The sequence below is a fragment of the Psammomys obesus genome, unplaced genomic scaffold (genome assembly GCF_907164565.1).
Source record: "Psammomys obesus unplaced genomic scaffold, mPsaObe1.curated_primary_1811, whole genome shotgun sequence".
In the NCBI taxonomy this organism is placed as follows: Eukaryota; Metazoa; Chordata; class Mammalia; order Rodentia; family Muridae; genus Psammomys; species Psammomys obesus.
In genome coordinates, this window is record NW_026587216.1 from 41,728,562 (window position 1) to 41,745,534 (window position 16,973).

Below are 16,973 nucleotides of genomic sequence, written 5' to 3' on the forward strand. Positions count from 1 at the left end.
AGGGCCAGAGGAAGATAACCAAGCTGGGGGAAGGAGGTTCTCCTCCACAGGAAGAGGTTGGAGAATGGAGTCACAAAAGACAAGAGGCCCTTAGGGGACCTGTGGGATCACCAGCAGCCCCAAAGGGAATGTGGAAGAGGGCAGGAAGGAGTGCAATAGCCCAGCAGGGCCCGAGGAAACTGCAGGGTAGCAGCACCGAGGGTGCTGGGGTAGGGTCAGGTGAGGAGGGCCAGCTGTAGCCTTAAAGACCATGGCTGAGGGCATCTCCACCCCCAAGGTAACAGAGTGATGTCAGACACTCAACGGCCACTTCCTCAGAAACAGGGAACGTTCCCACCAACCGAAGGGGAAACTTAACTAATTGCAGCTGGTGGGTGAGGAGCTGAGCTATCTGTGAACCAGGTGAGGTCTGTTGAGGGTGTATTGGCGAGGCATACGGTGCCAGTGAAGCTTAGATCCCACGGGGAGATGCATGCACCAGGGGAGCCCATCCAATCACAGAACCAAAGCAAACGCTACAGCTCTGCTCCGAACGGCGCCCTGGCTGGGGTACCGCACAACAAACCTCACGTAAGACACTGGGAGGGAAGAACTCGGGAGGGCGCCTGCCTCTGCCTGTGAGAGAAGCAGCAGAGAACTGGGCAAAAGTCTAGGGTTATATAACATTTCTTGGGACAGGGCTTTCCAGGGTTGGAGCTTTTCAGGATTGGGATGGGTGGGATTTCAAGTCCTGAGCTTGGGACAAGGCCAGGGATTGGTGGAATTTCAAGTCCTGAGCTTCGGCTTTTTTCTGTGTAGGGTGGGGGGCTGGGTCTAGCTGTTAGGGCAGTTAGAGTGCTCTGTGGGTGGAACCTGGTAGTGGCATGTCCTCAGGGGAGAGGCCTGGCCACTCATGGGACTAGAGGGTCTCACAGTTATACGCCATAAACTAATGGCACAAACTAGACCGCGTTGAAGAGACTGGACTTACTAAGGAATGTTTCTATGTTTGCATGCTTCTATAACACTAAATAGCTTCAATAATGTCACTGAAGACTAAAGTTGCCTCCAGAAGTACATTCTATCCACAGCCCTTCATTTAGCTACAAATAGTTCTTGTAAAACAAGGACTATCATAAATATGATAATCAGATCTAATAGGACAAGTAGTTCAGAGGATAACTGCGAATGATATTAGATTCTTAGACTTAACTTTCTAATAGAATATGAAACAACATTTCAATAAAACCCAGAACTGTTGGCTAGGTACAGGTGGCATACGCCTTTAACCCCAGTACTCAGGAGGCAAAGGCAGGCAGATCTCTGTGAGTATGAGGACTACTTGGTCTATAAAGCGAATCCAGGACAGCCAGGGCTACCCAGAGAAACCCTGACTCAAAAAAAACCAAAATACAAACAAACAAAAACTCAGAACTGTTACAGAGATTCCTAAGTAGCTTTAATGTTTAGAAAATATATTTCTATTAAATAAAAATTAGCCCGTGTAGCAACTACTAGTTGAGTTCCCCTGAAACAATATGTAATGAAGAGGCTAACCAAACTGCAAATCGTATTTAAATTTCTATCAATGAAGCTGGTATCACAGAAACTTATTGTACCTGGCATTGCACTTTAAATATCAGTCATCTTGTCAGACCACTGACCCTTTAGGTCTAAGCCACTGAATGCCATCTGTACCAAAGAGTATTTACCCTGAATTGTTCTACATTTGTAACACTCATCTTCTCTTCTTTATGGCCGAGTTACTCTATGAGGAAAGTAGAAATATTTTTCCACAGCTTTGTACTTTGGAATATCTGATTCAAAGCTTTCATAACAAAATTAATTTTCATGTAGTTTTACTGATCTCTCAAAATGTACACTAGTAAAGTTAGCTTAATAACTTTAAAGTTTGTGGACAAATGGGAAAGATTATATTGAAGTTTGAGAGAGAAAGACATTACTTTTAAAACAAAACAAAATAACAAGCATTATTTTACAATAAATTCTTCATACCATGTTTTCTGGACACTTTTTACACATAATGGCAGGTCCTCCATTATTAGAGATCAGATGATATCCTGGCAGGCATACACATGAAGTTCCTGAAAAGAAAAAACAAGACTAAAACTCCAGGACAGGGAAACTTAACTGTTCTTGAGGCCTTGAAGCTGACAGTGGTGGTGTATGCCTGTGACCCCAACACTTGGGAGGAAGGGTCAGAAAGATCAGGCTGGACTTCAAGGCTATCCCCACCCCCACTCACAGAGAGAGTGGGAGGCCAGCCTGGGAATTATGTGAGACTGTGTGCCTTTCTCTCTTTCTCTCTCTCTCTCTGTGTATGTGTCTGTGAGGACTGAGTGAGTCACTAACTTTATAACTTGGCTACCTAATAGGTCCAAGACTTAGAACAATATCTGGATTACATCTGGTATTCTGTTGCCACTTTTTAAACTGCAGTTATTATTAAACTATGAAAACTACTTGCCTAGAAATTGTATTTCCAGGTCGTTAAATCGTATGTGTGGCATGAGTTTTAATTTTGCCAATATCTTATTGGAAAATTATTTTCATTCAAACGTACCACTGTTGTTCTTTGTTTGGAAAGGCAGTAAATGTTATTTGGAAATTACAACTCAGCTTGGCTAATTAATGAAAGCATTCTCCAAGGACCCGAAGTAGAAACAACACTCATAGGAGTCTAGGCATGGTGGCTGTGCGTTTTCTGAAACGTTCTTCTAACAAGATACCTGGCTATGAGGAGAGTGTCATTTTGGTCAGGGTCCATCCACCCCCAAACCGCCTCACCTAAGGCATCCCGCTTCTGGTTGGCGCCACAGGGGGCACAGGAGAGGGCGGAGATGTCGAAGTACTGGTTGAGGCCACACGTCTCTGGCCGCCGGAAAGGGAAGGAGAAGATCTGGGCCCAGGAGACTTCGCAGAGAACCAAGAGAAGGAACGCAGTGCCAGCCCTGACTGAAGAGCAAGACCTGGCCGCCATGCCCGCCGCAGGCCCTGCAAGCGTCGCCATGGTATCTGCACCCTTGGTGCACAGTCGCCGTTTCCCCAGCAGCCTCCGCGGTGAGTCCGCTGAGCTGATTGGACAACCGGGTTCAGGAAATCTCAGCCTCGCCCCGCCTGGTTGCTAGGCTACCACGCACGCGGGGAAAAGATGGGTCAGAGACTAAAACACTGTTTCATGAAGGTGGCAATGGCACCCACACGAGAATTTATTCAGGCAATATGATTTTCACAATAAAGGAGCTATAGTATGTATTATTTTTTAAAATCCCACTGAGGGCAGGGGTTCTCTCAGGTCCTGAGCTTGATTTTTCAACAAAGCACAACAAAAACTCATTGATTTTATATGCAACACCAGAATATCTTTATGACAAAAGACTGGGGGAAACCCTTGCTTACTAGATCTTGTCTGTTTTTTGTTTGTTTTTGTTGTTGTTTCCTTTTTAACTTTCCCTGTTTTGTGCATAGAGCGTTCATGAAAAGCTCATCTCACTTGGTTTGAACAAAATTTGTGCATACATGAATGTTGTCTTTTAAAGTAGACACTCTTGCAGAATGTTAGCTCATTATATTCACAGATAATTTAGGGCTCCCAAGACAAAATGGTTTTTTTAATGTTTAAAGCACAATTCTATTTTGCCGTACATTTTTTACACTATTGTATTTTATCTGTTTATCCTTTTCTCCCCAATAAAATGTTTTATTTTCATTTTTATTTACTTAGTTTTTTTAACTTATAAGTAGTAGCCTGCCCTGATTTTTGTTTTCTCAAAAAAAGTTAACGTTTGGTAATAAAAATGGTTCTCTGCCCTTAGTAATGATGGTATATATATATCCTCAGTGGCGTGGGAAATGCATGTAAAGAAGTTAGATAAGTTAGTTAGATATCACTGACTTTCTCAAAAGACTTATAGATTTGGATTATAGAATGTATGAGAGGAGAGTTGTATGTTCTTAAGTAGATCTACCCCCCCCCCCAAGAAACATCTTTTTTTAAAAAAAGCCTTTTAGTCATTATTTTATTGAACTGGAAATAACTTCCCTGGATACACTTATAAGAAATGAAGATTAAGAAAGGAGAGTTCGAACGGTTGGAATTAACCCGTGAGCGTGCTATGGGTGTGTCCTGACTTCCGTTTTGCTTGCTGAGGTGCACACTTGTGGTGGTCTCTGGAGGCGACCCCAGCAATGGTGTGCCCTTCCTGCCCGCTGTGTAAGTATAATGAAGAGTTCCCATCCATGATGGCCTCACACGTTGCTCTGTGCCAGGCACCTGATAACTTTAGTCTTAAGTTTTCAGATCAATTTTTGGAGGAAGTCTTATTCCCATTTTAATACGTGGAAATGGGAATATCAAACTTGGTGAAAAAACTGGGATTTATCTTTATTTTTCCAGTTCCCAAAATGTGTTACCTTTTCACTCCATGAAGTGGCTGCAAGATAAATAGGTGCAGGAAAGAAACGGCTCATTTGCATGCATCCTCTCTAGCTAACAGTGAAGCTACACTCACATACCGCTGACACAGAATGTAACTGTCTGGCACCTTTGGCCACGGAACCTAACAAAACATGTAAGAAATAAAGAGTTTATCTGTAGTACAAGGACATGCCTCCAAAATAATTACACTGTGGGCTCTCCAGGCAATAGGAATGTTAAGAAAGAACGTAAACTAAAACCATTACGCATAAAGTTGAGATTGTATCGTTGGCATTATTTTTGTTGCAAGTATTCGAAGACCATGCAGCTTGAGCCAATTCATAATAGCTTAAAGGAACATCAAAGCCTAAGCCTGAAGGTTTGTGGTTGATGTTTGCTCAGTGTACTGGCTCATCCCTCTTAACTGTAGATGGCTGCCACGTACCAGACATGAAGTTTCAGATTTAAGACAGGAGTAAAGAAAGGAGCTGAACGGCAGATATTTCCTGCCTCCTTATATACATACATACAGCATTAAAGTCACACAGCACTAATGAGACATAAGAAGGAGCAGACAGAAATATTTTGAGAAATTATGCAAAAGAAATGATGGGGAAAAAAAAGAATTAAAAAAATTTAATTATATAGCTCGGCATGGTGGCACAAGCCTTTAATCATAACACTCCAGGTGGCAGAGGCAGGAGGATCTCTGTGAGTTCGAGGCCAGCCTGGTCTACAAAGTGAGTCCAAAACAGCCAAGGCTACATAGAGAAACATGTCTTACAAAACCAAAACCCAAACCCAAACCAAACCAAACCAAAAAACTATAAAGGCAATATATCTGTAAGTGAAGAGGAGATGCTCAACAGGAGAGATTTAAAATAATTACTGAATTTTCTCTTGTTCAGGAAAAGAGTAAAAAACCTAGATGGAGGGCAGGGAGGAAGAACTTCACAGGGATGAAGATTCATTCTTTCCCAGAGCCCCCAAAGAAAAGGGGAGAGATGAATGAAGCCAAAATAAAGCCCGGAGTGGAGATGAAAGACATCCAGCATGATCAGTTTTCTGAGAAAAGAACATGAAAACAAGTAAGAAAAAAATTTGAAATAACATGGTGAGCAAATCACTTTCTGATTTTAAAATATGGCTGTATCCTATAAGGCAGGAGTAAAGCATGTTGGCTTGGGAGGATAGAGAGAGAGCAAAGGAGGCGAGTCCTAGAATAGGGGTGAACAGTGTGTGGAGAAGACAGCGGTGGTGTGCTTACCTCCTAAGGTCGGGAGGAAGAGCAGAAATGGATGTGGGCCAGGTCTGGCGCTTGGTGAGGAGGTTGAAAGCGGAAGTTATGCTTGTTCACAAGGTTACACTGACTTAGGAGATATACTCACCGTAAATAGAGCCTACATGACAACTCAGAAAGCCACTTAGCCTTGCAGGGGCGTTCAGTAATTTTTGGAGACATTTATTCAGCATTTCTGTCATATCGACATTTGTTCCTAAATGTCTGGAAAGAACCGAAGAATCTCTAGTTCAGTGTGGTTACTTTATCTTACACTCTGTTTTGCTATTCTAGAAACTTTGTTTTCTATTTGTAAAAATGCTTAGGTTCGATAATAAGACCACTATGTGGTATCCTTCTTATATTATAATGGTAAAACTGACAGATATTTACCCTGGCATCTTTTTGGGAAAAGTATGTGTGAACCGAAGGGGGATGGTCAGCCCAGAGCAGTGAGGGAGGTAGTTGGGGCCTGGTAACGGCTGTCAAGTATGTTGAGAGTCTATGAGCATTCTTATCCAGGTGAATTAAGTTCTCATTAAATCTTGGCTGTATGTAGAGGAATTTTAATGTAGAACATGGCTGTTCTGGCAGAGATCACATCCAAAGACCATCTAGGTCTGTGTGATCCAGCTACAATACAAACATGCCTTTAATCCAGGAGACAGAGGCAAGAAGATCTAAGTTCAAGGCCAGCCTGGTATAGAGCAAGTTTTAGGTCCAGGCATGGTGGTACATGCCTTTAATTCCAAACGATGAAGATAAACTTAGTTTGCAGAAGAAAGCACCCATGTTTGAAAGTGATGTCTAATTGAGGGACAGAAACCGTGATGAATCAGAGAAAGGCTTGACAGAATAGGATATGCCCAACTCTCATGAGAACAGAATGGAATGTGAAGCCATTTAAGGGGCAATGAGAGAGAGGAGGCAGTTTTACCAGGACTGTAATAGAGAGATGGGTTGCAGAGAGAGAACTCAGGTGAAGACAGAAGGAGCCAGAAAACAAGAAGGAGCCAGAAGAGTAGAGCAGATTGCTGGAGACAGTTTGAGGCCAAGCAGAGAAATTCAGGGACTGAGAGAAAACCCAGACTGAATAAGTCAGCTGGGAGAGGAGTCTGAGCCAGAACACCTGAGTTGAACCAGCCAGCTCAGAGTTCAGAAAGAACAAAAAAGAGTGAGCTTATTCTGCAGTAAGTCTCTGGGGCTGAAAACATTCGAGGCCTAGGTTATGTATGGAGGTTAGAAGCTTCCAGGATTAGGCCTAGAAGATCATTATCTTCTGAGACAACAATTGAAGCAGGAGAATAAAAGTTCCTTTTACAGCTGAAAGTTCTGTGATCATAGGTGTAAATCACTACAAATAGCCTTAACTGACACACACACGTACATATTCCTCATCTATCCTCAGCTCTTGTCCTCTTCTGCCCTGCTATGGTTTTCTTCCTTTTTCCTAATAGGACTTTTTTCTTACCTAACATGCCTTTCTAACCTTACAGACTAACATTTACAAATGTGTGTATGTATGTAAGGCCTAGGCATGCCACAGCACACACATGGAGGTCAGAAGGCAACTGTGTGGAGTTGGTTCTCTTCTTTCATGTCCATGGGCTCTGGGAATTGGACTGAGGTCATTGGGCTTTCCTGAAAATATTTTTCCCCACTGAGCTATCTCACCATCCACTGGGGTCATGTTTTGAGATGTGGTGTTCATATTCCACTTCCAGTCTTAGTAGCACTTCTCTAACGATTTACTTCACATAGAACACACATAAAGAGTAGAGGTGATCTCCACTTTGCTTTGCCATTGTTTCTTCTTGTTACTCAATATTGTTACTTGAGATTACCAACTAACTAGGACTGTTGTAAGGAAATATGCGGTACAAGTTCAGAACCCCCTCTACAGCGGACTCTGGAAGCAAATCACTAGGGTTCAATTTCTGGATATATCTTTTACCATTCATATTACCTTGGGGAGGCTGTATAATTCCCTACATCCCATTTTCACTTATACATAAAATAAGAAAATAGTATTTACATTTCAACAAAGTTCTGAGACTAAAATGAGATAACACACAGGCCTGACACATAGGACCTCAATAAATGTTAGTAAGCTTTTGAGATTAGGGTCCTGAGCCCTCAACTCCAGGGCCAAAGCAGGGGTAAGGTATCTGATCCTTAGAAAATGAATCATGCCTCTCATGGCATCCTCTGCTTGTGTTTTGACCAACTTGACATTTCAGAGACGTCACCAGCAACTTTAATACTGTTTTACATTGCCAATGTTTTCATTAAACCTAAGAGGCAGGCGCAACTGTATTCCCACTTTAGGACAGCGAACCAAAGCACAGCAGCAGACAGCCCAGAAATTTCTTCTATTCACTTGTTCCGCCACCTCATTTCTTACCACACATCATTTAGGACATTATTTTACAGTGTCAGAAATTAAAATCTTGTTTTCTTCTAAGATTTAAGTGTGTTTCCATTTTCTTAGTGAGATGTGAATCTACTCATACATACATGTGGTTATTTTTTAGCAACTAAGGAAAACCAAACACAAAGCAGGCATCACTCAGCATGCTTGTAGTTATACTTTTCATTTCTCAATTTTTAGAAGCGGGCTACCCATTTTGTTTCAAAAACTCCAGATGAAAACAATTTTATAAAGGCACCTACGAACGTTATGCCTATTACATTAAGCATTATTTATTAAGCCCATAGCTACTCACACACTGTACTTGTGCACAGTTTACAGCAGTAAAATGAACATTGCTGGGGCTTTTCAGAAAGTTCAGGAGCCTTTCAGAAGACACACCCGTGGGAACGTGAAACCAAAACAGGAGCCACATTGTTATACATCGTTATTAAGTCTCCGTACCTTACAAGAATAAGTTTGTTTCCTAAACTCAATGTAGCCTAAAAACCATGTTTTTCAATTTATGTCGAACTTGTGACCTCATGATGTATACCCACCCTTTCCTTTGCTAAACTCCTGAGTCTGTGATACTCGATTGGCCTTTTGCCTTACGAAAACGTGTCTTTCCAGAGACCTTGATGACTCCCCTTCTGCGTGATGTCTTCTTGCACTTATCTATCCCCCCCCCCCCCCACCCAACCCCAGGCAGTCTTGAGCCAGGAGCTCCCCACTCTTCTGTCCGGGTGCTAACAGGCCACTATCTCGACAGCAGTTTTCTGTCAGCTCTAATCCTTTCCCATAAAAGCGACCTGGAAGGCCCGTGAGGGGCTGCTCTCTCAAATACCGGCTTCGGGAGAGGCAGTGGGCTGGCCAGTTCCTAGTGCAGCTTGCTTTAATCAGACAGTCGTGGAATTGTTCCTCTCCGCTTGGGTCTGACAGAAACCGTAGCCGTGAAGGACAAAGACATCTCCAGCTTTCCTCCTTCCTTAACCTGAAAAGAAAAAGAAGGAGACACCTGTCCGGTTTGCGCATTTTTTGCACTTGTCTCCAGCAGATGAGAATTTCGCAGAGGGCAGGCCGGGGCTCCGGATTGGCTGGGAACAGAGCTCGCCCAGGAGCTCCACGTTGCCCAGGGCGCAGCCTCCCTCGCTCGCGGCCCGCAAGTCCCCGCCGGCGCCGCTGGGCGTGTGCGCACGCGCGGCCCGGGCGCCCGGCTTGCTGGCCGTGCCCGCAGAGCGCATGGGCGGACTAACTGTACGTCGGTTTGTCCCGACGGGAGGGCAGCGTGGGCGCCATCTTCCTCGGGGCCGACGAGGAGCGTCCGGCCCCCGCGGGTGTGGTGTGTGCTCGCTGCCCGGGGCGAAGCGCCCGTCCTCGGGGCGCCGGGCGGGGCGGCGGGGACGCGCAGGACGGGCGGGCGGGGCTCCGGGCGCGGCGGCGGCGGCGGCGGCGCGCTCCCTGACCGGCCCCTCCCGGCAGCCCGCGAGTGCGGGTGTGCGGAGACCCCGGAGCGTCGCTTAGGTATTCCTTCTCCCTGCGGGGCCGAGTCGGGCGCGGAGAGGCCCCGCAGGCCCGCTGGGCTCGGGCTGCAGGGCCGCAGGGCGGTTCCGTGAGGTCGGGCGCCCGCTGCGCTCGGGCGAGCTGGGGTGGAGCGTTTGCCCCGGGAACCCGGAGCGCCGAGGCACGTTGGTTGGGCGGTCCTGGTTAACGTGAAAGCCGTTGGGGCTCCAAGCCTGGGGACAGCGTCAGACCCGACCTAGCAAGGTGGCCTGGCGCTAAAAGAAGGAGGCCCCGATCCTCGGGAGCGTCGGGCTGTGGAAGCGATGTCTTCGGAGGATTCCCCATTGATAATGGTGGATGACGTGGGAAGTGTGTGTCCTGGAATCGTCCTCACTTAACAGTTCCTGACCCGGGACTATGGCTCTGTCTGGTCATGCATTTTTTTTTTTTTTTTTTATTTTAAACATCCACATTATTAAAGGCAGATTTTTATCATAGAGTATTTGTGGACTGGGGTAGATTTTCTGCAAGGAAAGTTTATGTTTAGGATTTTAGTCGTTCTTCATTCTGGGCAGTAAGGTATAGTTGGAGGCATATAGTAAAACTTTTGTCTCTCGTACAAAAAGGTCTGGACTCTGTTAGTTAAAATCAAGTGGGTCAGAAATTATAGCTCTTAAGTTTAGTCTCCCGTTTTTCTCTGACTCTTGATTAAAAGATTCCCCACTTAAGACCATTTAATTAAGTTGATGATTTAAATGTAAGGATGGTGTGGTAAAATTAGCAAGGTTGTTTAAAATGTGTTTATCATTAGATGGATTTTTAGGGATACCCTCTCTTCTCATAGCAGCTCATTGTGGCATGACATCAACACTGTCGCTAATCGCTTTGGTATTCGTAACTGAAACAGGGCTATTTTGTGTTTTGCTCTTGTGCAGTGGCATTCAAAACTAGATAAGGACAATTTGTGTTTTGACTTTGGTGCAATCTAATGCGTCAGTAGACTTTCTGGAGATGGTAAGGAAAATAGTGTATTGTGAGAAATACTTCGGGTCTCTCAGCTGTTCAAGATGTTACCATCTGGGTCAATGACACCTTACCCTACTACGGCAAGGGCACAAAAGTTTAAACATTAACTTTTATTTGGCAAATTAGAACAAACTTTAGGTCTCTTGGTTTGGAATTCGATAGCTTTGTGCCTGTGAAACTGATTAATGAAGGTGGTTTTAGTTAAGATGGGTAAGACAAAGTGGTTTTTAAGCTAGGATGTGTTGTGAGGACATTTTGAACTTGGTATGTACTTATTTCCTTCAGTGTCTCTGAATTCATGTACCTGTAGCTGAATTTATATCCGCAGGGTAAATCCCATCTGAAGTTGAAAAAGTTTAAGGACAGACAACTTAAAAAGCAGACAAGTCGGCTTATATAGGAGTCTTGGAATTTGCATGTGGACAAGTGTTTCAAGGAGCCATTTATAGTTTTTGTTCAAGTGCTGGGTATGAATACTGATTTGTTGAAATTAGGTTTACAGGTTTTTTTTTTTCTTTTGTACTACAAAGACATTTTAAGAATAAATTTCAAGAAATTTCAAATGTAGTGTGTACCATTATTTTTATTAATGCCTAGTTTGAAAAGTTTAATCTGTAGACCCCTCCCCCTTTAAAAGACAACCTTTTAAACTTGGAGGCTCTTTGTGAATAATGGCACTTAAGTTTAAGGGAACAAACAATTATTTACACGTTAATATTTTAACGATTAACTTGGCACATTAAAAAGTTATTTGATAAATATTATTTGGTGGTTTGTCAAAATGGTACAAGCAAGTTTCTGTAAACAATATTGAGTTTATTTTCCCTACGAATGAATATTGGCAATCCTAATATTCCAAATTAGTAAGTCTTTATATTGTTTACTCTTGTATTATATTACTTTTATTTCAATACAATATATTATTATCATATTATTAAGGTTTTCATAATGTAAGTGTGAAGGATAGTTTTTTTTTTGAAGTGCCTATTGGCATAATAAAATCACAAAGTTGGTACAGCTTTTGTGTGTGAGTTTGCTTGGGGTGAATTGTCGTAGTCTGCTTACTGTTGTAAACATTGGATAAGGAGTAGCATTGTTCTTTCTCTTTTGTATTTTAGGGGTACTGTAGTATTTGCCTTAATTATGTCACCGTAGCATTTGCTTCTGCAGTTGTAATATGTACCCAGTGGCAGTCACTACCTGGATTAATTACATAAAAACTGATAGTCTTGAGCTTTGGTATTTTTACTATATCATTTTGAAGTGTTGCTTGCTTGCTTGGCTTCTTGATATGTTTGAAGGTTGGAGAGTGGCAAGGGACTTGGGTGTAAGTGTGAGCTACGTGTTTGGATTGCCAATGGGTGAAGTGATGCGAGGCCTTTAAAGCTACTTGAGTTTCAAATTGATGTTGTACTAATAAAACAGTTTTTAAGGACATGTACAACTTCTATTTACCAGCATGTGATAAGCTTGGACTTACTTGCTAGAATTCAGCGTTCATATATTTATACACATGTAACCATCACTACACTCAAAATATCTAATATTTCCTTCATGGCGTTTTCATACTAATTCCAATCAAGTAATATAATTTTCAGATCACATTTTAATTTTTTAATACTTCTCAGCTGTGTGCTCTGGTTTTATATTTCCTTATTTTTGCAAAAGTATAATTAATTTCTTTTTGGGATAAAAAGACCTTTTTGTCATGCCCGTAATTGTGATGCCTTTTATTCTTTCACTTCAAAAGTTAATTCTGAAATGGCTGTCAGGCATTGAGATCGAGTAGAGTTCACAGATTAATTATATTTCATTTTCTTTCCACAGTTAAGTTGCTTTTACAGAATTAACAGGTCTCCAAGAAATAAAAGGAAAAGGTAAGACCTCGGAGTTTAAGGCTTTGCGCAGACGTGTGACAAAATCAGACAGACAGTGCATCGTTGTCCTGGTTGTTCTGTTCTTGCCCGGCCAGTGCTACAGTGCTAGGCAGCTGCACATGAGCAGAGACTAGAAGCTGACCATGGATGGCTTTTCTGAATATACAAACCTACTGTGGTCAGTAAAGACAGAGCAGTGGGAGTCACGTTTCTAAAGCGTCTGAAAGCAGTTTTGTCTTGTTGTGAAGCAGCATTTGGCAGACTTAAAACGGAAGGTTTGATTTTTTTTTTTTTTTTGGTGTTCCTATTGAATAGGGTAGGTGATGTGAAATGTTCCTTTAAGGCAGTTGGTTTATTTGTATGTTTAGATAGGAGAAAGTGTATTTGTTTTCTTTAAGAATTAGATAAGATCAGGTTTTTCTGTGTGTGAACTTGTTTCCATTTTTTAATGCTAAAGGAGGCAGGAACCAGGTAGTTATTAAGCTAGTGTGTGCTAAGGTACTGCAAAAATAAGACTTGCTATTCTGTGTGCCTTTTTGTCTGCAGGTCATTATTGCTGTGGTTTGAGTTCAGCATGGCTGTAGTCATCCGTTTACTGGGGCTTCCTTTTATTGCGGGGCCTTTGGAGATCCGTCACTTCTTCAAGGGATTGAGTATTCCTGATGGAGGAGTGCATATAATTGGAGGGAAAGTGGGGGAGGCTTTTGTCATGTTCGCAACAGATGAAGATGCAAGGCGTGCCATAAGTCGCTCAGGAGGGTTTATCAAGGACTCTTCTGTAGAGCTTTTTCTTAGTAGCAAGGTAGAAATGCGGAAGACGATAGAAATGCAAAGAACTGCTCATGTAGGAAGAGGGCGCCTGCGATCTGGGGCACCAGGGGTTGGCAGCCTTTACCATTGTATTGGTGCTTTGAAGGAAGAGGGAAGTTATTCTGGATATGGCTCTTCAGTTAACCAAGATTCTGGGTTTCATGCTAATGGTACAGGACTTGATTTAAGGCCAAGAAAGACCAGGCCATCAAAGGCTGAGAATCCTTACTTGTTTCTACGAGGTTTGCCTTACTTAGTAAATGAAGATGATGTACGTGTCTTTTTCTCTGGTTTGTGTGTGGATGGAGTAATTTTCTTGAAACATCATGATGGCCGAAATAATGGTGATGCGATAGTAAAATTTGCTTCATGTATTGATGCTTCAGGAGGTCTTAAGTGCCATAGAAGTTTCATGGGTTCAAGATTTATAGAAGTCATGCAGGGCTCAGAAGAACAGTGGATTGAACTTGGTGGTAATGCAGCCAAGGGTGGTGACATTCCTCGAATGAGAGCTGAAGAACATTCTCCTTCAAGAAGGATCAGTGATAGACAGCTGCGGAAACGGTCTCATTCAAAATCTCCTAGAACACGCTCTCGCTCTCCTCTTGGATTTTATGTTCACTTAAAAAATCTGTCTTTAAATATTAACAAAAGAGATTTAAGAAATCTTTTTAGAGATACTGACCTGACTAATGAACAGATTAAATTTTTATATAAAGATGAACGAAGAACACGGTATGCCTTTGTGATGTTTAAAAATCTAAAAGACTATAATACTGCCCTGGGTTTGCATAAGACTGTTTTACAGTATCGTCCCGTTCTTATTGATCCAATTTCTAGAAAGGAAATGATGAAATTCATCGAATGCTATGAAAAGAAGAGACCAGGGTCTGTAGAGAGAGAGAGGCCTGGGCGTGTTTCACAGAAGTACACTGAAGAAGGCTACTCTGGTCGGAAGCTGTGCATATATATACGAAATTTTCCATTCGATGTTACAAAAGCTGAAGTACAGAAGTTCTTTGCAGACTTCTCTCTTGTTGAGGATGACATTTATTTGCTCTATGATGACAAGGGAGTTGGTTTGGGAGAAGCACTGGTGAGATTTAAATCAGAAGAACAGGCCATGAAAGCCGAACGTTTAAACCGACGAAGATTCTTAGGTACGGAGGTGTTGTTAAGACTTATATCTGAGGTACAAATGCAGGAGTTTGGTGTGAAGTTTTCCTTCATGTCCAATGAGAAGACACAAGCCCGTTCCCAGTCACATGATGGAGATGACCATTCCCATCTGTTTGACTTAAAAGATCCACAGGTATGTTCGTTTAGCCCATCTGAAAGCGTTCATTATCAGCCAAAAGATGTAAAGAAAATGGGTAATTTCAAGCATCCCCTCAAGTATTTCCAGCAGCCTGACAGACACCCTCCAGCAGACTTCCGCCTCTCCCCTGAGGACTTCAGGGTCCCCCCAGAAGACTACAGGCTCCCCCGGGGGGAACACGGCAGGCGCTCCAGGGAGGAAGACTGGAGACGGTCTCTTGAGGATTGGAAATGGCCACCGGAAGATGATTTCAGGCAGTCGTATGAAAAAGATCTTAGGCATCCACCAGAGGAAGATTTCAGTTGCCCATGGGAGGAGGACTTCAGACGACCACCACAGGAGCACTTCAGGAGGTCACCCCAGGAGCACCTCAGAAGGCCACCCCAGGAACATTTCAGGCATTCCCGAGAAGATCATTTCAGGCATATGGCGGATGGAGACTTGAGGCACTGTTCTGAGGAGGACTTTAGGGCCTCCCAAGAAGATCTGAGAGGTCCCACTGATGAGGACTTGAGGCAGCTTTCTGTGGGAGACCTCAGGGAGGCCCCAGAGGAGGACCTTAGACGTCCTGATCATCTTAGACCTCCCGGAGAGGATCTTTGGACCACATCTGATTTCAGGGGTCACCATCCTTTTGTGAACTTTGGTCACCTAGAAGGTGGAAAGTTTGATCTTGGAAAGTATAATATGGGAAGTTTTCCTGAGGGAAAATTTATGCCTGATCTAAAATTAAATTGTGGTTCAGGTAGAATAACTCCTATTAAGATCATGAATCTTCCATTTAAAGCTAATGCTAATGAAATTTTAGACTTTTTCCATGGTTATAAAGTCATACCTGATTCAGTTTCAATACAGTATAATGAGCAAGGATTACCTATAGGAGAAGCCATTGTTGCTATGATAAATTATAATGAAGCTATAGCTGCTATTAAAGATCTAAATGGTAGACCAGTTGGTCCCCGCAAAGTTAAGCTCAGTTTGCTTTAGAGAGCCTTTGTAAGTCCATAGTTTTCCCCACAGTATTGATGCCATGAAGATACAGTTTTTATTATGTTTAATTATCTAATTAAAAATTTTAATTTTGACCTGTGACTAGGAAAAATGTGTTATATAAATCTGGGTTTTCTCTAGCTTACAAATGAACATTCTTTCCCCCCCCCCCCCCAATTTAAAATCATATATGCTGTTTTCTTTGATAGGGGAGAGAACAAGTTTCCTGAATTATTTACTTTCATTGATGTTATGGATAAACTTCAGAGACTTGTAAAAAGTGGAGTTATGTTTGGGAAAGTAAATTATCTTTGATTGTTTTTTTTTTTAATATCTTTTACTCAGACTGTATAAGGAAATGATGGATGACTGATCCAGGTTTGCCACAGTTATTGCTGCTTGCCTGCAGAATTCCAATTTGTCTGAGATATTGTGTTAAGATATATATACCCTATATAGCTCAGAAAAATAAACATACTGTGTGAACTTGAAATTTACTTATGTGAAAGGCTTAGGAAGTTCTCAAAATTTGTGTTCATAACATTGAAAAGTTTTATAAAAATAAAATATCAACTGAAATACTTATTAACTTGTATTTGTATGACAAGAACAAGGACAAAAGAATTGCCACTGGGTATTATAGAGTTCCCCAACAGCTATAAAAGTATGTGGTGAGTAGGACCAAATAATCTGTAACTAATGTACACGTCTGTGATTTCTTCAACATCATTTTGACGCTAAGCACTGGGACCTAGTGCTTATCCTAACTACATTGCTAGGACGACACAAAATGTTCCGAAGACTCGAAAGTAATTTGTTCAGGGCAAAAGGGGGAACTCTGAGGTTGGGAAGAATATGTTAACAGGATATAGTTTTTCTCAGAAGAATTTACTGGTGATTCATTATATTAGGTTCTCTTTTTAGCTTCAAAAGTTTATATTTACTCAGACTCACAGATACAAGATTTCTGAGTGGGTTTTGACTTCTTTGGCACTCAATATTTATATTTTGCTTGTACTCAGATTTTCCTTATCTACAAAAGCAGAAGTAGCTGACAACGGGTATCTTCATCAGGCACTAAGCACTTTATATGTATGACCTCAGTGTTTATCATCGTTTACAAAGAAGAAGTAAAGTTTAGAGAGGTTAAACGAGTCGCCTGAAGTCAGACTAAGTTAGGCAACCCATTTCAACCCCAGAAGACCCCTGATTCCACCCTGTCCATAAATATTTTTGCTGTGTCACTTTCTTACATGGTATTTTTAACTTTAGTAAGACAATGATAAAAATATTTTCAGAAGTAAATATTTTCTTGTTTGCTTTTAAAGTTGCATTTAAAGAAT

General features: G+C 42.1%; 2 protein-coding genes across 6 annotated transcripts in view; one reads left to right on the forward strand and one right to left on the reverse strand.

The window, feature by feature from the left end:
- Tmem67 (transmembrane protein 67) overlaps nucleotides 1–3,031 on the reverse strand; it is a 47,748-nt gene extending 44,717 nt beyond the window's left edge. For all 3 annotated transcript variants that reach the window (XM_055603242.1, XM_055603241.1, XM_055603240.1), the window contains exons 1-2: nucleotides 2,788–3,031; nucleotides 1,996–2,084 (exon numbers count right to left, since the gene is read on the reverse strand). In XM_055603242.1, the coding sequence (XP_055459217.1) occupies nucleotides 1,996–2,084; nucleotides 2,788–3,010 (312 nt within the window). In that variant the 5' untranslated portion in view covers nucleotides 3,011–3,031. The remainder of the gene's footprint in view (nucleotides 1–1,995; nucleotides 2,085–2,787) is intronic.
- Nucleotides 3,032–9,181: 6,150 nt separating this feature from the next.
- Nucleotides 9,182–16,215, forward strand: Rbm12b (RNA binding motif protein 12B). 3 transcript variants are annotated; one of them, XM_055603243.1, is made up of 3 exons: nucleotides 9,182–10,899; nucleotides 12,463–12,512; nucleotides 13,059–16,215. In XM_055603243.1, exons 1-3 carry the CDS (start codon nucleotides 10,873–10,875, stop codon nucleotides 15,625–15,627), a joined length of 2,646 nt encoding a protein of 881 aa, XP_055459218.1. In that variant the 5' UTR covers nucleotides 9,182–10,872; the 3' UTR covers nucleotides 15,628–16,215. The 3 variants fall into 3 exon arrangements, with proteins under 3 accessions (XP_055459218.1, XP_055459220.1, XP_055459219.1); XM_055603245.1 differs by having other exon boundaries at nucleotides 9,182–9,630; XM_055603244.1 differs by having other exon boundaries at nucleotides 9,182–9,363.
- Nucleotides 16,216–16,973: the final 758 nt, after the last annotated feature.